Source organism: Myiozetetes cayanensis, unplaced genomic scaffold, assembly GCF_022539395.1.
Source record: "Myiozetetes cayanensis isolate MyiCay16 unplaced genomic scaffold, myiCay2020 scf19, whole genome shotgun sequence".
NCBI lineage: Eukaryota > Metazoa > Chordata > Aves > Passeriformes > Tyrannidae > Myiozetetes > Myiozetetes cayanensis.
Genome location: NW_026087400.1, coordinates 1,295,178 through 1,319,822, shown reverse-complemented (window position 1 = coordinate 1,319,822; position 24,645 = coordinate 1,295,178). Strand labels below are relative to the sequence as shown.

The window sequence follows — 24,645 nt, the reverse complement described above, 5'->3', positions numbered from 1 at the left end:
ATTTTATAGTCAAGAGCAGGGAGTGGATCTGTGCTGTTGATTCCCAAACAAGGTGTGAAATCTCAGGCCAGGTTTCAGAGGCTGCCATGTCTGCTTGTGCAGGTCTCAGGTGAACCAGGCTTTGCTCAGCAAGGAGGCTTTATTCTGGTACAGCCTAGTTCTCTTTAGTTCTCTTTTCAGTCACGTAAAAAAAAAAGAAAAATCCCAAAAGAGAGCTAACAGCCATTAAAAAGAAATCTGAGGTGGGGTTACCAGGTGAAAGGAAAATAGAATAATCTCTATTTTTGAGCCTTTGCGGTGGATTTGCCTCTGAAATGTTCAGCTCCTTGGTGGATCCTGCACAGGAGTGCTGCCCGAGGCTGGTGTTCCTCTCTTTTCATGAGCCCACTGGCCCAGCTGGTTTGGTTGTTACAGTGTTAAACCCCCAGATATAGCAAGGTGACTGTGTTGAGTCTGGTATTTGGGGAAGATATTCTCCGTTCTGGGACTGTCTGCAGGTTTTGAGGTGCTCAGTGAGCCTGAGGAAGCCGCCAGGGCAGCAGTGGGGTGGTAGTGATGGTCGGTGGCTCTGGCAGACAGTGGGGATAACTGAGGCACAGGGACCTGGGGGTATCTTGGCTGGCGGGTGCTGGGATTTTGATATCAGAAAGAAGTCAGGGAAAAAAAGCATGCCTTAGTTGTCCTTGCTGCTGCTCCAGTTTCAGTGATAAGCAGCTGAGCTGTCTGCATGTGCTGCTCTGAGGAAACCCCAATCCCTGCTGCCTCGCCCCAGCTCTCTGTGTTATCCTGCTTGAAGCAGCAGTTCCAGGGAATTCGAGGAGGAGCTGCCAGGGGAATCATGGCTCATGGTGCCAAATTTGCAGGGGCTTTACTCCATATTTCAGAACAAGGTTTTGGGAGACTCAGATTTTTTTCTGCCTCCAGCTTAAGTTCCTATTTAAGCCACCTTTAATTTCTAGAAGCACGAAGCTGCTCAGACTGCTGTGATCGAGGTCACTCTTTAATTTAGGTATTCCAAGGAACGCAAAATCGTGTTTGTTAAAGTCTTAGGCATATGCTGAATCCCTTAAAGGAGCGTGTGAAGGATATTAAACCTACCATAGCAGAGGGAGAGCAGAGTTACAGAAGGAGGAATGGCAGATAAGCAGCGGGGCCATGCTGTTATCGCTCCGTTTGGGAGGTCATGGCATTGTGCAAGTTGATACAGGACATTTGCACCAATTGCTGGAATAAAAAACCCACTCCATCAGCAGTCTAGTATTTGTTTCTTATTATATGTTAAACTTTTTCTGGCATAGCAAAGGTTGTCACCTGTTATGTCAAGGTCTCGGCATTCAACACTGGGATCTTTCCAAGTGTGCTGAAACCTAATTGGTGAGGGATAAGCCTTCCCTTCGTTTTAGGGGAGGAAAAAAAGGAAAGCGAGGAAAAAGAAAAAGCTGTGGCATCTAGCAGGCATTCAAAGCATTTTTTCTTGTTCTCTCAACTCTTGTGATTTGCCAGACTTGCAGCTCGTTTTTTTCCCCAGTTCTGGGCTTGCTTTGCTTTTGCCATGAATTAATTTGGGGAAATAATATACAGCAAATAATATATAGCAAATAACATAGAGCAGCCAGCACTGCAGGTCTGGGGGAAGCTTTGTCCAAGTGTGGCTCTGCAGCAGGGAGCATTGGGACACCAGAGTGCTCAGCGAGGGAAGACCTTTGTGTCCTTCTGCTCCATCCAATTCCTTTGCCTTTTTTTTATTATTCTCTTTTCTTTACCAGTCCTGCTGGGTTTGGTCTGTGTGATTACAGCCAGAGTGGAAACTTCTTGTCTGCAGGATTTTGGGTGGGTTTGGGGAGCACCTCCCTGAGTTGTAATGCATCTGTGCTGGTAATTTGGTGAAATCTCTCCATGCCACTTATTTATTTTAGTCCAAGAAGCTCAGCAGTTGTGTGCAAGGTGCCTGGTCAGCAGGATCTAACCTGAGAAGGAGATCACTGGGCTCTGGCAGAGAACTTCAGGGACTGGAGCACTCACTGGCTGAAGCACAGGGACATTTCATAGAATCACAGAATGGTTTGTGTTGGAAGAGACCTTAAAGATCATCTAGTCCCAACCCTCCTGCCGTGGGCAGGGACATTTGGGACATGCTGCTGGGAGAGGAGAACCTGTCACTGCCCATGCTCAGGAAGGAATAGCAAACATGCATAAATTTTCCTTGACTTGGGCAATCACAACATAGTTTTCCTATTTTTCATCCTTGTTACAAGCTCTGGCTTACCTTTTTCCAGGGTGACTCTGTTTTTCAGTATGCTGTTTTCTCCCCTGGTCTTGAACTTAATCCCAGAAATCCACTTGGCTGGTTATCTCTTTAGACAGTAAAGTTTAGAAATTATGAAATACATGGGGCTGGCTCTGCTGCTTCTCCAGGGGTGAGGGAGCAGGGACTGGGTGGCAGTGGGGGAAAACGAAGGGGAGAAAGGAAGGCCACAGCTGTGAGCAGAGCTGCAGGTTATATATAGCTGCTGGATGTGGCAGTGACAGTCAGGGTGCTGTGATTGCTGCTCTAAATATGTTCTGGCCAGCTGAGGTTTCCAGCCCTGGAAAGGACCGAAGCCATGAGCAGCGGCTGACGGACGGACAGCAGCATTCACTGGTTTCCAGCACACCACAGCTGGGAGGGGGGTTACTTTTACTGGCTTGAGAGCAGCATGCCTGAGTGCCTGGTGTTTAATTCAGCAGACAGGGTTAACTTCTGATAAATAATGTCTTTGCTAATGGAGTGGGGAAAAATAACCCAAGGTGGGTTGTTTGGGGTGCTTCGGTGAGGATGTACCGTGGGAGCACCACAGGGTGGATGGCATGGGCTGGGACACACCTTGGAGTGATCAGTGTCTTATTTTTACTTTTAGCCTGTGCTAAGCTTCTCCTGTGGAGGTGCAGCAGTAATTCTTGGTTGAATGTCTTCTCTTCCAGCCCTGAATCCCAGCCCAGCTGACGCGACTGCAGGCGCTGTAAAGATGCGGGTGAGCGCGGAGGAGGAGCTGGAGCAGGACGGGCTGAGGATGTGCTCCCTCCTGCAGGTGGGTCACCACTGCCACCTCGGGCTCCGTGTGTCATGTGGACCATGCACCTGTCTGCCCTGTGCAGCATGGACAGAAGTGTGGTGTATTCCAGTGTGCCCCAGGGTTCTCCTGGGGGTGTCGGGAGCCGACGGCTGAAGGAAGTGATCACGCAGTGGTTGGCCTTGTTACCTTGAGCCCAGCACTGCTCTGATGTTGGAGCAGGTCTTGGGTTGTGCTTCCAGGTGCCCCTGAGAAGGGGGCAATTTTTATTTTTGCTTCTGGACATCACTGTTCAGACAGCACAGGGTTCAGATGTCCTGTGTGTCTGTACTCCTCTCCTGGCTGGGGCTCCTCTATCTGTGTGCTAGTCACTGATTTATTTTATTTCCCCACCCTTAGAAGCCCTAAGTGTAACTTACTGAATGTCCATCTGTCCCGTGGCGTGGATGAGGGGTCAGGAGAGCAATGCTTTTTCCCCTTGGCTTCTGTGGATGGAAGAAGTGTGCTTGGAAATAACACTCCAGTTTTCCATTATGCCGTTCCAGGCTTTTGAAGAAGAAATTGGGTCTCACAGCAGAGCCAAGCCATTTTATTTGTACAAAATGAAGCTCTGAGGCTGAGCATTAGTGAGCAGACTGGTGGGGTTCACCCAATTCGTGGCTGTGTGCTAAATGGCAGTGTCCCCGTGGAAATGGGGGTTTTCAAACCCTAGAGTGAGTTCTACCCAGCTTCTGATGTGCCACATCTGGAGATTGCTTGTTCCTAGACTTTATTAAATAATCAGTGTTGGGAATACAGTGACTGGACTGATGCTGTTTGCTGCAGCTTTCCTGACACACTTCCAGTTCTGCAGCCTAAATGCAGCCTGTTAAACGGGTAGGAATAAACTAAGGGACCTTGCTGCAGCACGTGGTGTGGTGGGGTCCACGTGCACCCTCGGCCCCCTGAGAGCTGTCCTCCTTGAGGTTCCCTCAGTTAATTGCTTCTGGGTGGGTCCTCAGCACCTTGTGTCAGTAACTGTGCAAATGCAGTGAGTGCCGTGGCTCTCTGGGTTGTCTGACTGTTACAGATGGAGAATTTGGCATGAGGAAGAGGGTGAAGCTTTTGTAGCTTCACTCTGCCTTCATGAACAGAGTCAGGGTCTCTTAGGAGGGAGAGCAGAGAGAAGGGAATTGAATTTTATATCCCTTGGTGTCTGCCACTGAAAGACAGTAATAATGCACGTGGAAGATCCCTGGTAAATGGGAAGGATTCCTTGGTGTTCCATCTGCAGAAAATCATGTTGTTGGTTACTGAAGGGCTGGCACTAGATCTGGATCATGGCCTTGTAGCAAAGTGTGCCACACCCCCTTGCTCACAGTCCTGTGCTGGCCCATGTGGCTGTTCAAAACCTTCTGAGGCACCTTTGGGAACCAAACTGAGGATCTCTGCTCTAGGACTTGGCCTTTTTCTTCCGCTCCTCTTGCCCCCCCTCCTCTGGTGTCCTCTCCCTCCCAGTTCATTTGTTTTTAAAATGATTGTGCTATTGTGTGCATCAATACACGCATGGCCTGTCTTGTTTTTCTCTTGGACTGAAAGTGCAAAGCAAATCTGTTTATGGTTTTGGTGAGCTAATTCTTCCCCACCCTAGATTTTTAAATAGACTCTTTCTTTACCAAGCTTGCAGAGCTCGCAGGATGTATTGAAGTAATGGGAAAAATATGCTGTGTGTTAACCTTCCTTTTTTGTAAACTTTATTTACAAGACCCTATTCCTAGCAGTGTATCTGGGAAGTGAGTATCTGGATGTTAAGGCAAGTAGAAGACTTTGAATTAGCAAAATTGGAGTTTAATGAATGCGGGGAGAAAATGTTTTGCATTTTCCACTTTCAGCGCTTGGATTGTGGAGCGAGATCGAGCGAGCTGTGCTCGGTTGTCCCTTCAATTATTTATTTTCTCTTCCTGCAAATCCCAGTTCTCAGGCTTGGCTGTTCCCTGGGCTGCCTGTTACCTCCTCCAAAGCAGCTGCTGGCCCAGACCTTGCAGCTGAAGGTAAGAGCAGCGAGGAATGCTCTTGGCCTGTAAATAGTCCCTTGGATTAAGGGCTCGGTATGTCAGTGGTGTGTTGGAAATGTTATTTTTACCTCTTGATTTCATCCTTCCCACGAATCAATCTCAGACCTGTCTGTTTAGGTTAACAACCTTTTCTACATCCTTGTGGGGGTTTGCAGCATTTTCATGGGGGTGTTTTGGCTGCTGGAGGCAGATCTTAACTCCACTATGAGAGCACTAGAGAAGCCCCAGGGACACTGGTGTCCAAAATGCCTGACTGCTGGCTTGGTTCCCTGTGCTGGATCTCTGCTGCAGCCTGTCCACCTCAGTGCTGCCCCTCCTCGCCTCAAAGCCTGGCTGTGAGTTATTTCTGAGAACTGTGAGCTGCTTGTGGCTGGTCACGGGGCAGGAGCTCCACGTGGAGATACAGGGCTTTGTGCCACCTGGGCTAGTGGAACAGGTCCCTGCCCATGGCAGGAGGATGGACTAGATGATCTTTAAGGCCCCTTCCAACCCAAAGCCATTCTGTGATTCTATGGCCATTACATGTGCAAATGCTCTTCTCCAGCCCCGGCTCTGCAGGGCTTGGCTGAGGCCTCTGGGTACTCCTGTAACATAAATAAGCAGGAGTAGGATTTCAAAGCAAGCAAATTTTTGACATAGTTGATGTCATGCCTCTTCAGCCCTGTGTTTAGGGCCCAAGGATCTGGAGGCCCACGGCTGCTAGTTTGGTCTTGTTGCTAATAACCCTCTGGAGCTGCTTCTGCTGAGCTGGTTCTTGCAGAGGACTGAGTGGTTCATCCTGATCTGGTGGTGATAGGAAAGCCAGGAGCCATGGTGAGAGAAACATGGTGCTTTGACAAGACTGGGGGCTCTGCATGAAACCTCTGGTCCCAGCTGCAGCATCGGATGTGCTCCTTGCTGGGGTTTGTGGTCTGGTGGTGTGGAGTGACAGGAAGGTCTTCTGGTGAGTAGTGCTAAAGCAGAATGGGCTGGGACAGGTTTATCCCACTCATTCCTCACCATTCCACCCAGAGCCTCTGCTTTGCTGGTGAAGAGCAGATGGGGAAAAGATAAATTTAATTTCCAGACCCAGAGAGAAGTTTTTCCCAGGAGCAAATGTTCACCTGCAAATCTGCAGCAGAGCACAGAGCAAAGAATTGCCCACTCGAAGGGTCTGCAAAGCAGAATTGTCCTTCAGCCATGTAATCTGGTAGTGCTTGGTGTCTTTCTTCTGTAGCAGTCTTTGTGGAGGTGAGGTTCTCTCTGTTTTTTTTCTTCTCTCTTCCTGTTAAGCCTGTGGTATTTGGTGTCCTTAGGAAGGTGATGGTTGGGGGTTAGCACTGCATGGTGCTCCTCATTCCCCAGGCAGGTGGCCATAGCCCTGAGCACAGAGCTGTGAAGCCTCTCTCACCTCTCATTTTCCTGTCTCCCCAGTCAGGTTCCCAGCTTGCTGCTCAGATGCAGCTTTCTGATTGCCTTTGCATCCCTTTCCCTCATCCCTCCCTTGCTACTCCTCTTCCTTGCTGGCCTATTTGCTTTGGACATGTATACAGTATCTGTGACAAATTAAAGTGCTTGTACTCAGAAAGATGAGGCCACTGGATGCCTAAATGCTGTATGAACTTCTTGGCTAGACCCCCACGAGCAGTTTTGACTCCCCCTGCATTGTATTTCATGAAAGGCAAATTCCATTCTGTGTGGCCCTTTCCAAACCTATTGCCCAACACTTTCACTGTTTGTCATCAGCTGAAAATGATCTGAGCACTGCAGATATCCACAGATGTGGTTTGATTGTCTGTTGTATTAAAACCCTTGTCTGTGGTCATCGTGTGTCAGGAGGGTTTGGGTTTGCTGTTTGTAAGGGCTTCTCCCCGAGCTCAGCAGGGTTTGGGGTGTGCAGAGGTTCTGCAGCCTGGGCTCTGCTCTTCCTCTTGGCAAGGTGAGCTGTGCCCCTGGAATGCACTGGGGGATGTGGGGAGCTGGTGCTGCTGGGGCTCCAAGGGCAGGAGGCTCCCAGGAGCAGCCAGCCTGGATGCTGCCAAGCTGCCTCCAACCATCCCTGCCCTGCCAGGGTGCCCTGAGGGCGTGGAAGGCTCCAGCACAGGCTGTCTCTGACCTCTGTGAATGGCCTTGGGAATGCTGAGAGATGCTTGGATGGGTTTTCTTTAGGAAGGGTCAACAACTGTGCCTGTGCCTGTGAAAGCCTGGGTGAAGTCCTTTTGGTTGTTTTGTAGCAACTGATGGCCCATCAGGTTCAAGGAGAGGCTTTTGAATGTCTGGCTCAGTGCTCAGCCTGCAATATTCTGTTTCATCAGAGGTATTTATGAATGAAGATGCAAATGCAAGGTGAAATAGTGAGTTCTCTCTCACTGGAGGCCACCCTTCAAAACAGTGATTCACTGCAGAGGAAAAACACCTTCTTATCTGCCAGCCTGATCAGGAGCCGTGTGAGCACTTTGGTGGTTCAGCTGTCTGCAGCACTGGGGGGTTGTCTGTTTTATTTTATTTCCAAAACAACCCTTTGAACGTGTTGGGCTGGAAGGGAAACTCCTAATGATTCCCTTTGCCAGTATAATTCAGAGTAATCTCTTGGCAGTGCAAAATGGGAGGGTTTCTGACTAAAGGTGACCCTTTAAGGGGTGATTTCTGATAACGAACTAGACTGGGCCCGCACAAGTCCTGAGTTCAATTACTTGCTTTGCTCTAAGCTTCCTGTGACCTTGGGCGAGTTATTTAAAATTGCTCTGTGCCTCATTTCCCTTTCTGTGACACAGTGGTGACAGCATTTCCCTTCCAGCCAGGAATTGTGTCAGTGGGAAGGTGGTCCCAACCCTTTTCTGTAGCTGGTGTGTGAAGAACATGGATGGAGTAGAAAGCATGGCCATCTCCTGGGTTGTTCTCCTGGAAAAAACAGAACAGGATGATCCATTTAAATGGTTTTACAGGTGCCCAGAGAGTATGTAGCATGAGATCCTGGGGCTCCCAGCATAACTGCAGTAGCAAGGTGGTTGTTCCTTGTGCTGAGAAGCTTTCCTTAGCTCTCCAGTGCTTTGAACAGTGCTGCAGACCACTTTGCCAGCTGTCTCTGGGAGGTATGGACAGTGTTCCAGCAGGAATCCATGGAGAGTTCCCTTAGCAGACCCTCTTGCTTGCTGCTCTGCCTGAGCCCGGTCGCTCTGGAAGCAGCTCCACGCAAGGACTCGTGTGATTGATCTCAAGAGTGTTGCCCTTGAGGTGTTTCTCTGCAGAGCTGCCCTGGCTGCTCCTGACATGATCAGGGATGAATCCTGCAGGCTGTGAGTGCTGTGTCCCCCTGACACTGGAGGCATCCACTCTCTTCAGCCTTTGCTGGCGGGGGATCGTGGGCTCGTGTGTGAGGGAGTTCCTGCTGTCCTGAGCTTTATCCAGCATGACACACTGTCATCTTGGTGCAGTCTCACTGAGGTGCTTCCAAGTCTGCTCACTCCCAGCCCAAGGAAGAAAGCAGGTGCCTCGAGGCCCGTGTTCTCTTAACCTGACTGCGAGAAATGAACTGCTGGCCTGGAAATGAAAGGCTCCATCATGCCCTTACCAGTCTGCCATCCCCATTCCTCTGTTTGCAGGCTGCCTGCTGACACAGCATAAATGTCATTTTTACCTTACAGTCCCCCGTGCTGACTCCTGCAGTTTAGTTTATCCTGCTGTTTTCTTAGTTCTACGAAACAGAGTTAATAATGTTGCTGTGCCCTTCACCCTAATGATGATGATGAATGTTTTAGACTGGTGTAATGAGACCACCCTTCATTTCTTTCTGAAAAAGGAGGAGGAAGTCTTGATTTCTGTCTCTCTGAGGTTATAACATCGGCTGTGATGCCTTTAGTGGTGTAAAGCAGGAATATATTTCTGTTATTCATGGCATACTTTGCAATGAGAACTTTTCCATGTTCAGTTGAAGGGCTGGGAAATTTTAAATTCCTGACAGATTTTCTCCAAAGGCTTCAGGTTAAATCAGCTGTAATGAAATGACAGTCTTCATGTGGCAGAGTGATTATTTTTTTTAATTGACTCATTTCATTCCCTTATTTCCATGGAAAGATGTCATTCCCATCCTGCACCCCGTCTCATCTAAGTCACGCAATTTTTTGTGAAGGGTGGGATGTTTTCAAGAGGGCAAAATGCAGCTCTCCTGTAAGCAGTGTAATGATAGAAAACAGGCACAAATCCTTCCTCTGATTTCTCCCATCACTCCCCTTTGTCACCTGTCTGCAGGTCTGGATTTGAGCAGATAAAGCAGCTCTTGGTAAACTCTGCTGCAGGACTGCCCTAAGCAGACAATGAGCTGGGGTGGTGAGGTGGTAGCAAGTCTCTTTGCTCTTGTATGAATGTATAAAATATTTAGAAAACTCATCTAATACAGTTATTGGAGATGTACCAGTAGCTTCACACCTGGCTGCATGAGTGCCTCAGGTTGTCATTTTTACGAGTGTATTTTCGAAGCTTGTGGGCAAGACCTGAAGATAGGTTTGATATGGCTTGGCAGTAAGAGGCATAATGGCAGCAATTTGCATAATGATAGTAATTTCCTTCTTATATCTTAGATTTGGTTTGTAAGACCATGCTGCAATGTGACTTAACTGTTTTAAGTGTTTGTCTCTGTTGGCAGTTGGCAATGTATTAGCTGCGACTCTTTACAGAAATAAGTGTTCAGTGTTGGAGCTAAATTGAATAATATGGTGGTGGTTGTGTCTTAATCTTCCAAATAGCTCTCTTTAAGTTTGCTACATTGATGTCTGAAAGGCTTAAAAATAATAAACTCCATTGTGCAGAGCTTTGAATACAGAGTGGAGGCTTAGTAATTGCTGGCAGTTCATGGGTAGACTCACTGAAACGTGGCAAGGAGGCAATTCTCCCAGCAGGTCTGAGCTTTTGGAAAGAATCTCCTTGTATCAAGGCCACAAATTGATGAGGACATCAATATTTTGAATTAAGGCTTGCGGGAGACCTCAGTCCAAAACCCCAAACCCTTTAATTGGGCTGTCATATCGCTTTAGAACACCTTCTGTCTTCCTCCTCTGTCTGCTGGGAACTGTTTCCATCCCCAGCTGTTGGGCAGGGTAAGTGGAGTGGGCTCCTCTTCCAGGTATCAAGAGGCTCCACTGGCTGATTGTCAGCAGAGAGCTGAGGTCCTGAGCCCTCATCCCCAATAGGAAGATGACAGCCCAACTCCCAACCTCCTGCTTCTTACAGGAAGGGAGGGAAAAACCCCAGTGCATGGTTGTTTGTTAATTTTTTTAATGCATTCCTGGGGAATCGAGTGTCAAAGGGGAAAGTCTGAAAGCAGGGATCTGGCTTTGCTGATTTTTTCAGATGTCCATGTTCCCCTGCATCCTTGTGAATGAATTTTTAAAGGAGGAGTTGCAGAGGGCAGCTAAGGAAAAAGCTGGGTGGACCAGCAGGCATGATTTAAAAAAAAAAAAAAAAAAAAGCGAGGGAAAGGAGGAGAACGTGATTTGTTTATCACAACTGAACTTGAAACTAATTTTAAATGTCTGTCTTCTGAGAGTAAGGAAATTCCTTTAGCTTCCAGCAGTAAATAACTGGGATGCTTTCAGCTCACAGCTGACCTACAGAGGATGGTGAGTTTTCAACTAAAAAAATAATTGACTCTCCAGTAAGAACAAATCCATTCCAAGTGTCACAACAGCTGGAGGAGGAGAGGAGTCCTGACAAGCAATGTTCATATCACAAATAACCCTTGAACTTTGTTCTGTGTCTCTGCTTGCTGTCCAGAGTGTCTTGTCAAATGGTTTTGAGCAAATACAGTTCCAAAAACAGAGAGCAAATGACTGGGATTGTGTCTGGCTGGCAGGTGCGTGATCTGGATGCCCAGATCTTGCCCACAGAGACCTCAAATCAAGTCCCAGATCCATTTGTGTCTTACTATCAATCCTAAAAGACATGGTGAGCATTTCAGAGAGAAGGGAGAAGGTTGTCCTGTGGGAGCTCTTGGGGTTCAGTGGGTGAAGATTTGGTGGTAGGGATGATGGAGTTCTCCATGGCAGCTCTTCTCGACAGCTGGCTGCTGGGGGATCTCATGCTGGCTGTGGTGAGGAGGACTTCTCAAACTCAGCTCCTCCTCGGGCCCATCTCAGCAAAGGGTTTGGCTGAGCTCTGTTCATGGTCTGCCCTTCTCTGTGCCAGCAGGGCCTGTCCTGTCCAGTACACCTGGGACCTCTGGAAGTCTGTCACTTATGTAGGTACTAAGAAGGAACTGAACTCTTGAAAGCTGGTGTCTCAGCTGAAGGAGCTGAACACTTGCCAGTCTGACCATATGCCTCTGAAGTCCTTGTGGTTCCGTGCTTTAATCCAGGGTATTGTCTATTTAAGGCAATGGAAGAAAACCATTCTTGCAGAGTAGGTATGTGGGCTGTAAGCACCAGGACAAAATGGTAGTTCTGGAATTAGATGGTGTCCCTAATTTCCCTCTTCAGTTTTAAGTGGATGCAGCATTCTTCACTTACAGCCTCAACTGTTGTGTTGCATTGTTGTATGGGGTTGAACATCTGCCCCTTCCAGCCACAAATGTGGCTGTGTTCCAGTGCTGGGTGGTTTCTTTCTATTCAGGGATCCTTTGAGGCCTGGAAATGCTTGAGTATTAGGCATGACATAGTGACAACTGTTAGAGATCCCTTTAGCTCCCTCCTTCCAACATCTGCAAGGCCAGAGTTGGCCCTCTTGGTTTGTCCATGTACATGGAGCAGAAAGGCTCAGACCCCACCAGCTGCTGCTGCTGAGCAGAGAGTGGGGCCTCACTGAGAACCTGTCCATCCCATGCCAAAAACATTTGTGATCTCAGCCTGTAGCAGAGGAGAGGGAAGAGCCATCATCAGTTCCCTCAGGAGGGCTGTGTTGCCGGGACCACCGTGCTGGGGTCCTTCCCCTCTCAGCACCCTGGCTTGGGGTGCTCGTCCTCCATCCAGCAGCTCCTCTCTAGCTGTGCTGTCCTGCAGCCTGGCAGGGGATGGAGCAGGCAGAGCAGCTGTGGAGCCCAGCAGAGCTCGGCAGGAGCACCACAGAACGTTAAAGATGGTTGGGATGCTAGAGCAGAGCCGGAGAGGGACACAAGGTGCCTGTGGAGAGGGACACAAGGTGCCTGTGGAGAGGGACACAAGGTGCCTGTGGAAAGGGACACAAGGTGCCTGTCTCACACAGGTCTCTCAGCCGGTGTTTCTTTCCCGCAGCATTGTTCCAGTGATTGACTGGAGCTGGCTTGGCAAAAGCCTTTTGAATATTCATTTGGCTGACGGGAGATGAGAGTGCTGTTGCTCCTTGAAATCAGCTTGGGGAGGGGGAAGCAAATAAGACTGCCTTTTTCTCGCTGCTAGTGCTACTTGAACTCTCTCAAATGGCTGCTTCACAGGGATAAATGATTGCAGAGGCCTCAGCCTACCTAACAAGCCTGCTCTTGTGAAGCAACAATTAGAGCGCCTGCATACTTGCCATCCTCATTCAAAAGCCCATTCCTCATTAATATCACTTTATACATATTATTGCAGCTCGAAATGCCGTTTCTCTTCTCCCCACCCATTTCCTTGTCTGGCTGTGACATACAGGAACTACACCCAGTGCTTGACTCGCCTCTCCTGACCTTTTGTAACTTGGCTCCAAACTCCTTTTTTTGGGTCTTTTGCAAAACACTGTCAGAAGGGAAAAATCCTTTGTTAAAACACAGCCAACTCCTGCCTCAACGTGGAACAGTTTGTTCTGCTGAAAGAATGAGCCAGTTCAGTGAGCAGAAAAACATTGCCATAAACCAGCGGGCTCAATAAGCTGCAAAAGCCATCGGCTGCGCGCAAGGTCTGAGAGGATGACTCTGAAGGAGGATCCATGGGGATGGAAAAACATAAGCCACGATCCCAACCTGCCAAACCCCGTTTCTTTGCGTTCAGACAACGTATTTTGCAGTTGTCTTTTTGGTTATAGCAACTGTACGTGGGGGAATGGGAGCTGATGCCGAGCCAGAACGTAACGCGGCTCTCGAAGCTGCATATTGCAAAAGGGCACGGGGGATGAAGTAATCCAAAAATGCTCAGCTGGGAAGGGGCTGCAGCACTCCTAGTCGTCAGACTGTGCTGCAGATGATCAGTTCCAAGCGCCTCTGGTACTGTTTAGTAGCTTGGTTTAGTCCTTCCCACCCACATCTTGTTTTAAAGCTCTGGACACTCTTTATTTCCCTGGAATTGCTGCGGGTCTGTCCCTTACGTGGCCGCTCGGTAGCTGGTGACCAGCCTGGCTTCAGCAAGCGTTTCTTCCTTCCACAAGGGACTTGGATACTCGGTGAGAAACCTGTGTGACAGGCTTTTGGGTTAGTGGCTCTGCAGCGGGATTGTTTCGGTGCTGGTCTAGAAGCTGACACTGGTTTTCTTTTAACAGTAAATGCTGTGCTGGCATTCAGGGCTGTAGTGCCTGAATTTGGGGCGATGGCTCCCAAGTAGGGTCACCCATATGGAGCTGGATGTGCAAGGCTGGAGGTGAGGCTGTGAGCAGAAGGGTGGGCTCCGAGGCTTCCCCCGAGGGGCTCCTCGGGAGGGACAGGCACTGTGAGAGCACAGCACTGAGAGCACGGCGGGCACTCTGGTGCCATGGGGTGCTCACAGCTGAGCTCCTCACCAGCTGGGCTGAGCATGCCCTGCTGATCTAAAAGCCTTGAGTATCCTTGTCAGAAATTTGACATGGACTAAGATCTACCTCTGGTTCTTATTCATTACCCTGAGCTCCCCAATAGATTTTTGGCTTTGAGCCAGTTCAGCAATTACAGATAATAAAAACCCAAAGAAGTAGATTTTAGGTGTAACATACCCATCTTCACTTGCATTCCTAAAGGCTGCTTCTGCCAAAGCTGGTCTTGCCTTACCTAAGTGGTGATGCTTGGTAATAAGCTCTAAGGGGGATATTGCAGGGGGTGTGGCAGGATATTTGTGACTTATGAGGGGCTGTTTGAGGTGCCTGTGATGAAGCTGAAATGGCAAACAGAGCCCTAGCAATGCAAGCAAAGAGAGAACCTGCTAGAGGAAGCACAAGGGACCGAAATGGGACCTCCTGTGTGTTCATGAGCATGACCATACTGTTCTGTTCAGGCACAAACCAACCCGCTGGCATTCCCTAGCTGAGTGTGAGGTGATGGGAGACCCGGATATGGACGAGCTGAGGGACTTCTTGAAGCTCCATTAATGCTTTGTGGTGAGCTGCTGGTAGTGCTAACCTTGGAGCTGGTTCTGTCGAGACATGATTATCTGTCTGCTGGACCCTTTCCTTTGGGGAAATGCCAGGAATGTTTTGCAACACGGACAGAATGTGAGGATTGAAGCTGTGGAGGTGGGTCCCTGGGATGCTGGGACTGTGAACTCTGCTAAGGTAGTGTAACACGGAGCAAATCTGTAATGAAGCCTCTGTGCCAAAAGAGATTATTACTTTTTTGGAAGATGTTAATGGTGTGATTGCATAACGTTTATTTTGTGCTCAATCAAATGGATGAGGGCAGAGGAAAAGGAGTGAATTAATGTTAGTGATGTTCAAACAGAAGCACGCAAAGCTCCAAGGGATGATCAGTGGTTTTGTTTGGATGTGTGTCGTGGTGGTTGTTTTTTATTCCTCACATTCTCCTGAAATATAGCACAGGCTTGTCTCTAAGGGGGGCACATTGCCAATAGTCTAAAGGTTATATTATCCCAGTGACCTATTTTTATACCGTAATTGCGTTCTGCTTCAGCCAGCCCTTTCTAACCTTCCATCTTGCTCAGTTTTGTGCCTGTCTGGGGAAAAAAAGGGCAGAGATAACTGCCATTAGTCAGGGCAGCCTCTGCCCAGGTACCAACACACAGGTGAGCTGCTGCTGTTAGAGGAGCACGAGAGCAATCCGAAATGGGAACAGCTTGGAAATGGGTGACAACTTGAGACGGGGGTTGAGGAGCGTTGTGGGGCAGAGGAGAGAGGGTTCTCTTAAAGGCAGATTTTAAATGGAGAAGTCCAGCAGTTTGGAGAAGGGTGAAATTTTAATGAATAGCTCTGTTTAACGGGCCTAAATGGAAAAGACGCTTTTCTGCTCTGGGCCTGCCAAGGAATGGAGAATGAATTCGATTGTTCGGTCAGGCGGCTTCCACTGCATTTACACTGTGCCCACCGTTTCAAAGCCAGGCTTAAGCTACAAAGCACCCTGACCAGTTGGTATAAAGAGAAATTGTTCCTTAGTACAAATGTTGACTGTGGTGCTGCTTGAAGCTCAAAACTGCTGAAATTTGTGCGTGTGTTTGTACATTGGTGCAGCGCAAAATAGTAAGATGTGAAGAGGCTTTTCTTTGGGGTTGTGCTGATTGTGTTGCTGGTGGCTCTCCTTGTTCGTGTTGAGATCACCTGAGCTTTGAGTGCCTGCAGGGATAGCGTGGTACCGATCTGTTCTGGATGGGAAATCTTGTCGATGGGAACTTTCAGTCCTGTACAGGGTTAAACCCCAAAAAATTAAGTGTGTCATGAATTTGGCCTGGATTATGAACCAGGCTCTGGATGGCAGATGCTGCCTCCAGGTGCCAGCCCCGGGTGAGGGCTGGAGATGTGTGCTGCGAGCTGGGGTGATGCTCTGCTGCTGGCATTTTTAGGCTGCTGGAGATGTTCCCATCCTGTGACTTCCTCCCAGCTGCAGGCTTTGCAGAGATATTCAGGAGGATGCTGGACTCCAGCTAGCAGGGATGCACAGCCACAGACCGGGAACAGAGGAGCTCAGCCCTGCCAAATCTTGCCTCTTGTTCTCTGTCAGAGAGCTGGGCTGGCCCAGCTAAAAGAGAGGTCCCATCCACACCTTGGAAGTTTCTGTGGAGAGGTGCTCTGTTCCCTCTGTGTCTGTACTGAGTCACGGGGATGGGGCCTGGAGAGGTCTTTGAGTTACCAGAGCGTGTCTGTCCACACAGTGTGTCCCTGGAATGCATTGGCAGTAGCCCCCACCGGGCATGTTTTGGCAATAAGTTAATCAAGCTGGTGAAGCTCCTACATGGCTTCTCATGAACAGACTGCAAATGGAGGATGAATGTTAATGCCCAACCAAAGAGGAAGAGTCCCAGGACTGCCATAGCTGGCAACAGGGCGGCCATGGAGCTGTTTTCCTTCCCTCCCCAGCACCCTGGGAAATGCACCCAGTGCTGCCCAGGGCAAAGGGGGTATCTGCGGGGCTGGGGGACCTGCTGTGACACACAGGGGTGCTGGGAAGGGGAAGGCAGCTCAGCCCTCTGCTCTGGGTGCTGCAGAGAGCATCCAGTTGCTGGTGTTGGCCACAGAGATAATTTATTTAATGGCCTTTCTAATTACAGTGGGAGTTGGGAAGTCATCTGTGGAATTCCCGAAGACAGCCGTGCATCTTCTGGGCCTGGCTGGAGGTGGAGCCTGAAGGGGAGAGACAAAAACTCAGAAACATCAACTTTTTTTTCCTCCTTTGATTTTTTTTTTCCTCTTTCCCCCCAATATGATGCTATCAGCTGGGGCCTGCAGGGTTTCAGCTTAAAAACAAACCGCTTTTATTTAAAGTGCCAATATTGTGCTTGGCTCCATATGAGACAGAAACATCATAACTTTGTCTCTGACCTGGGGAGCGTGTCTGCCTGCCTAGCAGGCACTGAAAGTGTTGAGAAAACTGTTATTTTATTTCTATTTTGGTGTTGATCTTTTTTAAAAACCATGATTTTTATTAATTTCATTTTATTTTAACGGAGCATTCACTCCTCAGCAGAGCACCAGAGCCCGCAGAGCACGTAGCCGTCTCTTGTGTCTGTGCGGAGCCTTGTCCTGCTGTCAGTGTGGGCACTGAGGAGCTGGCTGGGCTGGGGGCAGAGGAGGGCAGCTGTCCTGGCATGCCTGTGCCTGGCTGGTGGGACTGGGTCAGCTGTGTCCTGGCTGGTGATGCTGCCTTGGTGGGTTTGCTGGTTGTTGTTTCTAGGCGAGGTTTGCAAAAGGTCACAAAAATTAATCTTCTAACTGGGGACCTTGGCACTGCGAGGAAGGAATGTTTTGCATTAACAACCTAACTCGTTAATTCAGTGAAACATTTAAAACCAAACCAGTTACATCCAGCCAAGCTGGAAAAAGCTGAAAGTTCAGACTCAGCAGTGCAGATTTCGAAACCTCCCTTTGTTAATCTCTGCAGAAGTAAATTTTCTGCAATTGCAAAGCTCACTGTGACCAGTCTGGGCATTGTTTCCCTCAGTGGAGGCAAAGCTGCTCTGCAGAGGGTTGGTGGTGTGTACCTGGAGCTGCCCATGGGGATGGGAGGGCTCCTGTGCTGGGAGGAAAGAGGGGTTTTTGGGGGAGCATTGCAGGAGGGGGTTGATCATACCAGCGCTGTAGGTTTAGGACTGTCTCTAGCAGAACTGCTGCGTTGTTCTCATGGATTGGGATGGTGGATTTCACAGCTTCCATTTTCCTCCTCTGTTGTGATTTTATGAATTGCATGTGGCCAAAGTAGCCTTTGATTCCACCTTTCCTTCCAGCATCTCTGTGAGCATCACAGAGAATTGGTTTGACTCTGCTTTAAGTTGGCTTTCTCTCAAATTTACAACAGCAGTGACAGGTTTAGGTGCATTGGTCATTTTCCCTGCTTTTACTCTGCTACCTCACCATGAAGTTAGTAGGTTTAAACAAAATAAGAACCATGAATTTAGGTGCAATCCTCTGTCTTCCTGGCTGTCAGGTAGCTCTTCCATTCAGCTAATGGCTCACTGCTCCAGTTAATTGTAAAATAATGCATAGGAAATGGAGTTCTTCACTCATGGCTGTGCAGATGGGTCTGAGGCATCTGCAGTGGTGGTTTATGTACTGAGATCAGTTGTAAAGATGTTATTCAACAGATTAATTTTGCTTCCATTAATTTACTCTATCCATTAAAACAGTCTCATTTTAATGGTGAAGAAATAGTTGAATTATCAATTCTGTTATGTATTAGCGGTGTATTAAAGTATTAAGTGCATTCCAGAAGGTGAGCAGTGAATAAAACACACTCCCAACATGTGGTTATGCAACTGTTCCATGGAAATGAAATGGACAAACAGTACACTTGATTAAATTTTTTTTTTCCTCCAGTAAATTGCCACTGTGATTCACTTCCAGCTAAATTTGCAATCTGTGTTCTCAGGTGGCATTAATATTGGAGCCCCACAGGAGAGCTGTGGTGGCTGGGGCTGCTTTGATTGCATTTTGAAGGAAAGTTGTTGGAGGGAGCGCAGGGCTTGATGCAAATGTGCTGGTAAATGAAATGCAGAGCTTTTAGGTTCTCTGTAGGTGGGTCAGGCCGTTCACATTTACTCAAAATAATAGCAGTGGAGTGCTCGGGAGAGGCACTTTGTTAACGGGGCACAATGGGGGGCTTTGTGTATCGCTGATGCTCTGTATCAAATTTACTCTGTTGACAGATAAAAATCATCTTTTTTGATATCTGGCTACTCCATAAACCCTGGGTAAGATCCGTCTGGGACTCGAGCTGTCTCAGTAATGGAGACTCTGGAACTGGATCTCTATCTGGAGTTTGCTTGAAAGGAAAAAGCTTGCAGAGGGCCCGGCAGCCTCTCCCTGTGTCAAAGCTGCAGGACAAAATGAAATAAGAATTCTCTTTTACCATCACTTCCCTGACATGAAACTTCTCTCAGCTGTGTTTTGTAGCTTTCAGGATGGTCTTATTGTTTTTCCCTTAATTGGCTCGACTTGGAAAGGTCATTGCATCCTGCTAGACTGTGTAATATTTAACTTAGCATCAGAAATGAGGATCTCAGGATTGGTGTCAAATGGAAGCTGTTCCCCTCTGAATAGCACAGCCCATTCATAGTCATCCAAGTATTCCACTTGCTGATGCTAATGGATAACTTTCTGGCCCTCTGCAGAGGGAAGGACTAACCACAGGAAGGTGGGATGAGAGCGGCACAAAGCAGGTATTGAGATGTGCAGTCCTCGCTGTTTAAATCCAGCTCACAGCTTTAAGACCTGTTTAATTTATAGATATTTTTTAAGAAGTTACAATTTCTGCTCTTCCCAAAGCTTTAGCATAGCAAGCAATCTTTTCTGATGCCAAGTTCAGTGATGACTAACACTATTTACAGGACTGTTTTGTAATCTCAGATCAGCCCACATTGACGGGAAGTTACGTTTTCCCATCAGTCTTCAAATGGTACCGGAGAGTTGCTGAGGCCAGAGCTGGCCATCCAGGCTCTCCCATTCGGAAAAAATGATGCCAGCTTTCAGAACAATTTAAAAAAAAAAAAAAAAAAAAAAATCCAGCAAAGTTTGGGAGGTCAAATTTTACCTCCTCCATTTGATATTTTTTTTTTCCATGAAGACCTTTCATTCCTCTGTTCTAAAAACTACTGACAAAACTAAGCACAGGAGGTATTGCATAAGCACCACCAAGTCATTTGCCCGATCTGCATTTCTCAGTGCATGAGATCAGCTCCAAATATCTGATCTGAGAAAGCCACTGGTGCACAACTGGTGTAACTGATAGGAGTTACCTCTGTGAGTCATCTCCTAGGATGGTAAGTAATTTTTTTTTTTTTTTAAGTTCAAGTTTTTATGAGTGTTTTTATAAAGCTCTGTTACTGTAAATCCCAGAAAAATCTGGCACAGAGTCTTTATAGTATGAATCAGTGCGCCCATGTGCTTCCAAGTGACCTTGCAGCCTGGAAAAATACCGTTTTATCCCTCTGTTTAAGAGAGAAAAAAAAAAGCAGAGTTGCTGTGGAAAAGGTTGACAGAGGGGTGTCACCAGGCAAGTGATTCCCAGTGCCAGCTACAGTAGCTTTACTGCCCTTGGGTCATGATGTCAGGCACAGAGCATTCGCTGTGCACATCAGGCCAGGAATAAGGTTATGGTAAAGCCCTGGCCAGCCCTGGCTTTCCACAGGCTGGAGCAGTTTGGATCTGCTTCAGTGAGTTTCAGGGAAATAGGAACACCAAACAAAAACAAAAGAGAAAATATTATTCCTTTGTTTGTTTGTTTGTTTGTTTGGGGTTTTGTTTGTTATTTAAATGTATCAAATCTCTGGTCACCCCAAGCCCAGCAAGGCAGGCTTGCCTTAACAAGAAATTACAGTTTCCTAGGGAATATCCCCAGTGCATTGAGTGGTGTGAGTGCCAAAAGCTGCAGAGGTGGTGGGAGGGGAAGGCTGGGAGCCAGGAACATTGTGATGCTGCCCTTGAGTTTTGGAGCCTCTACCTTCTCTTGCAGCTTCAGATGAAGACTCACAGATGCTGTTGAAACAGCCATGAAGTGTGCACAGGGTGGGAAGGGAATCTCCCAAATGCTTTGCAGGTTTGCTGAGCAAGGAGAGCTAAAAGATGTGTTCCAGTCTGCAGCCTCCTCGCTCCCTGCAGCAGAGCTCTGGGTGTCTGCAGGCAGAGGCTCTTGGCACGGGCACAGTGCTTGGAGCTGGCGAGAAACTTCCCGACAGGATGGGTGGAAAATGCTGATTTTGAAGAAATTGAAGTGTTCTGTGGGGAACGTGTGGATTTTTCATTAGGTTCTGCTGATGGAAAGCGGGCGGCTTTCCCAGGTGCCCTCGCCTGGCATCACCTCCCGCGTGGGGCTGAGCTGGGACCCCGGGCACACAGGGAGCCTGGGCACTGCTCTCCCTGCCAGGACACCACAGATGGGTCCTGGCAGGGCAGGGGGAGTGGAAAATTCAGTGGTTTTCCTCCTCGAATGAGAATTTGATGTGGGCTGTAAAAGAGGCATGTTTGTTTTTAAACAGGTAATTCACTGGCTGTAGGTGTGAAAATAATCCAAGGTCAAGTTAAATTTTTCAAGCAGAAGGGGCTGAAAACTGATTTATTGAGGGAAACAGTTAAATACTAGGATAGCTGTGCTTTGTCGAATGCCGGAGGAACTAACCCCTTCTCCCTCTCCTTGTCCTCAGGTTCAGTGGCAAATATGAACATTTGTCAACATTTGACAACGGCCCCTTCTGGCATCATGAGTCTGCTGGAATCTGGATGGCAGAGCACTTGCAGCAGCGCTTTTTAAACTTGAATTTAATTTAAATGAAAAAAAAATAATCGTCTGGATCAATCATCGTGATGGCTAGCAAAAGGAAATCCACAACTCCCTGCATGATACCAGTAAAAACACTGGTGCTTCAGGAGACCGACCAGGACGCTGTGGAAGATGATCACGAAGGAGCACAACCAGAGGCTGCCGCGGAAGGGCCGGCAGCGAGCGATGCCGGTGCCAGTAACGGTAACAGCGGAGCTTTGCCCAACGGGCACCGCGGCGTGGCCGACAGCGACACTTACGTCTGCAAGTCGTGCGACTTCGGATCCCAGGACGTCCATCAGTTCTTTGGGCACTTGGACTCCGAGCACTTGGACTTCAGCAAAGACCCCGCGTTCGCCTGCGTTCCGTGCGGCTTCCTGGCCAACAGCCACGAGGGGCTCTCGCACCACAACGCGGAGTCGCACGGCGGCGAGACGGGCTTTGTCTGGAGGGTGGCCCAGCAGGACGGGCGCACCACCGTGGAGCAGAGTCTCTGTGAGGCCACCGGCAGCCACGACCTCCCGGGAGAGCTTCCCGAGGAAGGGGCAGACGGCCAGTCTGAAATCATCATCACCAAAACCCCCATCATGAAGATAATGAAAGGTAAACCCGAGGCCAAAAAAATCCACACGCTGAAGGAGAACGTGTCGAGTCAGTTGGGCGGTGAGTCAGAGGTGAAGGACGGGGAGCATTTGTTCCCAAACGGGTCCGTGCCAGTCAGTCAGCCCACTGCAAGTTCAACAAAGTCATCCCACATAGTGAATGGCTCCATCATAGGAAACGTGCCCGTTCTGCAGGCAGGGGTTGCTCAGCTTGTGTCGCTGCAGCAGCAACCCCCATTGCATCAGCAGCTGCCTACATCCAAGTCCCTTCCCAAGGTGATGATTCCCCTGAGCAGCATTCCAACGTACAATGCCGCCATGGACTCCAACAGCTTCCTGAAAAACTCTTTCCACAAGTTTCCCTATCCCACCAAAGCCGAGCTCTGCTACTTGACTGTGGTGACCAAGTACCCAGAAGAGCAGCTGAAGATCTGGTTCACTGCTCAGAGGCTGAAGCAGGGCATCAGCTGGTCACCGGAGGAGATCGAAGATGCCAGGAAGAAGATGTTCAACACTGTTATTCAGTCCGTGCCACAACCCACCATTACAGTTTTGAACACGCCGCTGGTCGCGAATCCCGGGACCGTCCCCCATCTTATCCAGGCAACGTTACCGGGCCACGTGGTGGGGCAGCCGGAGGGGACGGGGGGGCTGCTGGTCACGCAGCCCATCATGGCTAACGGGTTGAAGGGCACCAGCTCCTCCTTCACCTTGGCAGTGACTTCTGTCCCCAAGCCACAGCCAGCGGCACAGCACAGCACGGTGAGCTCCAGCAGCGCCTCGGGGGTGAAGGTGGTCAACAGCGCCCAGTCGCTGCTCACCGCCTGCCCTGCCATCTCCTCGCAGACCTTCCTGGATCCCAATGTCTACAAAAACAAGAAGTCCCACGAGCAGCTCTCAGCCCTTAAAGGCAGCTTCTGCAGGAACCAGTTCCCTGGTCAGGCTGAAGTGGAGCGGCTGACAAAGATCACGGGCTTGTCCACCAAGGAGATCCGAAAATGGTTCAGTGACAGGAGGTACCACTACAGGAACGTGAGAGGCGGCCGGGCCGTCTTCCCTGGAGACAGTGCTCTTGATTCCCTGCCCGAAATCACCTTCGACGTCCCGCCCAGAGGAGCTGAGCTGAGCCCTGCAGGCGGCGGCGGCCACGCCGGCCCCTCAGCACCCACCACGGCGGCAGTCGTGGCACCAGGCGCCCGACTTCACCCCAACCAAATACAAGGAGCGGGCACCAGAGCAGCTGAAGGCCCTGGAGAGCAGTTTTGCCCAAAATCCTCTTCCTGCAGAGGAAGAGGTGAACCGCCTGAGAGGGGAAACAAAGATGACACGGAGGGAGATCGACAGCTGGTTCTCGGAGAGGAGGAAGAAGAAGGCGGAGGAAAACAAGAAGGTGGAGGAGGCGACTCAGCAGGAAGAGGAGGAGGCGGAGAATGGCGGCGGGGAAGGAGAGGACTCCTCGGATGAGCAGAGGGCTGCGAGTGAGAACGGCTCAGTCGACGCCTCCGGCAACAACGCGAACTCGGCGGAGCGGAAGGTGAGTCCCATCAAAATCAACCTGAAGAACCTGCGAGTGACCGAGTCCAACGGCAAAAACGAGGTACCGGGGACCGGCGCAAACGAGAAGGGGGAAGGCAGCTCCAGCCGGCCGCCCACCCCTCCCAAAACCAAACTGAACTTCAAAAAAACGGCCCAGCAGCGGCATCTGCTGAAGCAAATGTTCGTGCAGACCCAGCGTCCCACGAACCAGGAGTATGACGCCATCGTGTCCCAGACGGGCCTGCCGCGGGCCGAGGTCATTCGCTGGTTCGGGGACAGCCGGTACGGCTACAAGAACGGGCAGCTCAAGTGGTATGAGAACTACCGGCGGGGGGTCTTCCCCCCGGGGCTGGTGGAGGTCAGCCCTGCCAGCAGGGAGGTGCTGGAGGACTACTACGAGAAGCACAAGGGGCTGCGGGAGGAGGACTTGCCCGGCCTGTGCGAGCGCTCCCGCCTGGGCGCCCAGCAGCTCAAGGTGTGGTTTGCCATGAAGGCAGAGGAGGAAGGCAGGGGCTCTGGCTCCGAGGAGGCCTGTGCCGCCAAGGGGAGCCGCAAAGGGCCGTGCGAAGCCGGCGCGGAGGCGTCGGAGAGCAGCGAGGCCTGGGAGCCGGTCAGCCTGGAGGGCAGCGCCGGGACCCCCGATGCCCCCGGCCCGCCCGCCGCGCGGCTGGGTAAGGTCCCTGCCCCGGCAGGGCTGGCTCCCTGGGGGAATGGGGTGGGCGTGGGGCTCTGGGCCTCTCCCGTTTGGGAAACAAGCTTCAGGGAAGGGTTTGGTGTTTGAGATTTAACTGAGTAAGCGGTGAGGAACTGTCCTGTGAAAGAAGGGGGGAAGGAAGGAGGATGAGGAGGGTCAGGCAGGGTGACACTATTGCCACTGCCTGCCTGCCCCTTTCTACTTTGGTCACTCTCAGAAACCAAATGCTGAATTTATGTCAAACCTAAGTAAAACAGCAGGAGTGTACGGTCCTTTTACCTGCCCTGTGGGAAAGTGGCCCCTGGATTTATGAAGGGGATAGGTATTTGGGAAGGAAGGGGCCTGGCTACTTGTCCCATGCCACTAGCTCCTTCCATACCCCCACCTGGGCTTGGGCAGCACACAGAACCCCTACCTGCCCTTCCCTCTCCCGCTGCCAACTCCTCAGGTGTGAGCATCCTTGTTTGGCACAGAGCAAGGCTCAGGTAGTGAAGGTGGAGGATGCAAGAGAGGAGAGGACATGGAGGGCTGGTCTTCCCAGCTCTGGCCCTACCCCTTCTCCAGGACTCACTTTTGGAAGGTGTGGGTGTGGAGAAGAGGAGAGTTGCTTTCCAAGCCCTCTGTGGGCTCTTCCATAGTGCAGCTGGGGACCATTTCCCCCCTGGCGAGGTTCCCACCAGATGGGGATGGCCAA

The 24,645-nt window shown here is 49.8% G+C and overlaps 1 protein-coding gene across 1 annotated transcript in view; it reads left to right on the top strand.

Moving 5' to 3' along the window:
* Window positions 1–24,645, top strand: part of ZHX3 (zinc fingers and homeoboxes 3) — a 45,210-nt gene that overhangs the window by 14,513 nt on the left and 6,052 nt on the right. The window contains 3 exon segments of the mRNA XM_050313580.1: window positions 2,962–3,068; window positions 21,004–22,849; window positions 22,851–23,928. Coding sequence (XP_050169537.1) covers window positions 21,164–22,849; window positions 22,851–23,928 — 2,764 coding nt within the window. The 5' untranslated portion in view covers window positions 2,962–3,068; window positions 21,004–21,163.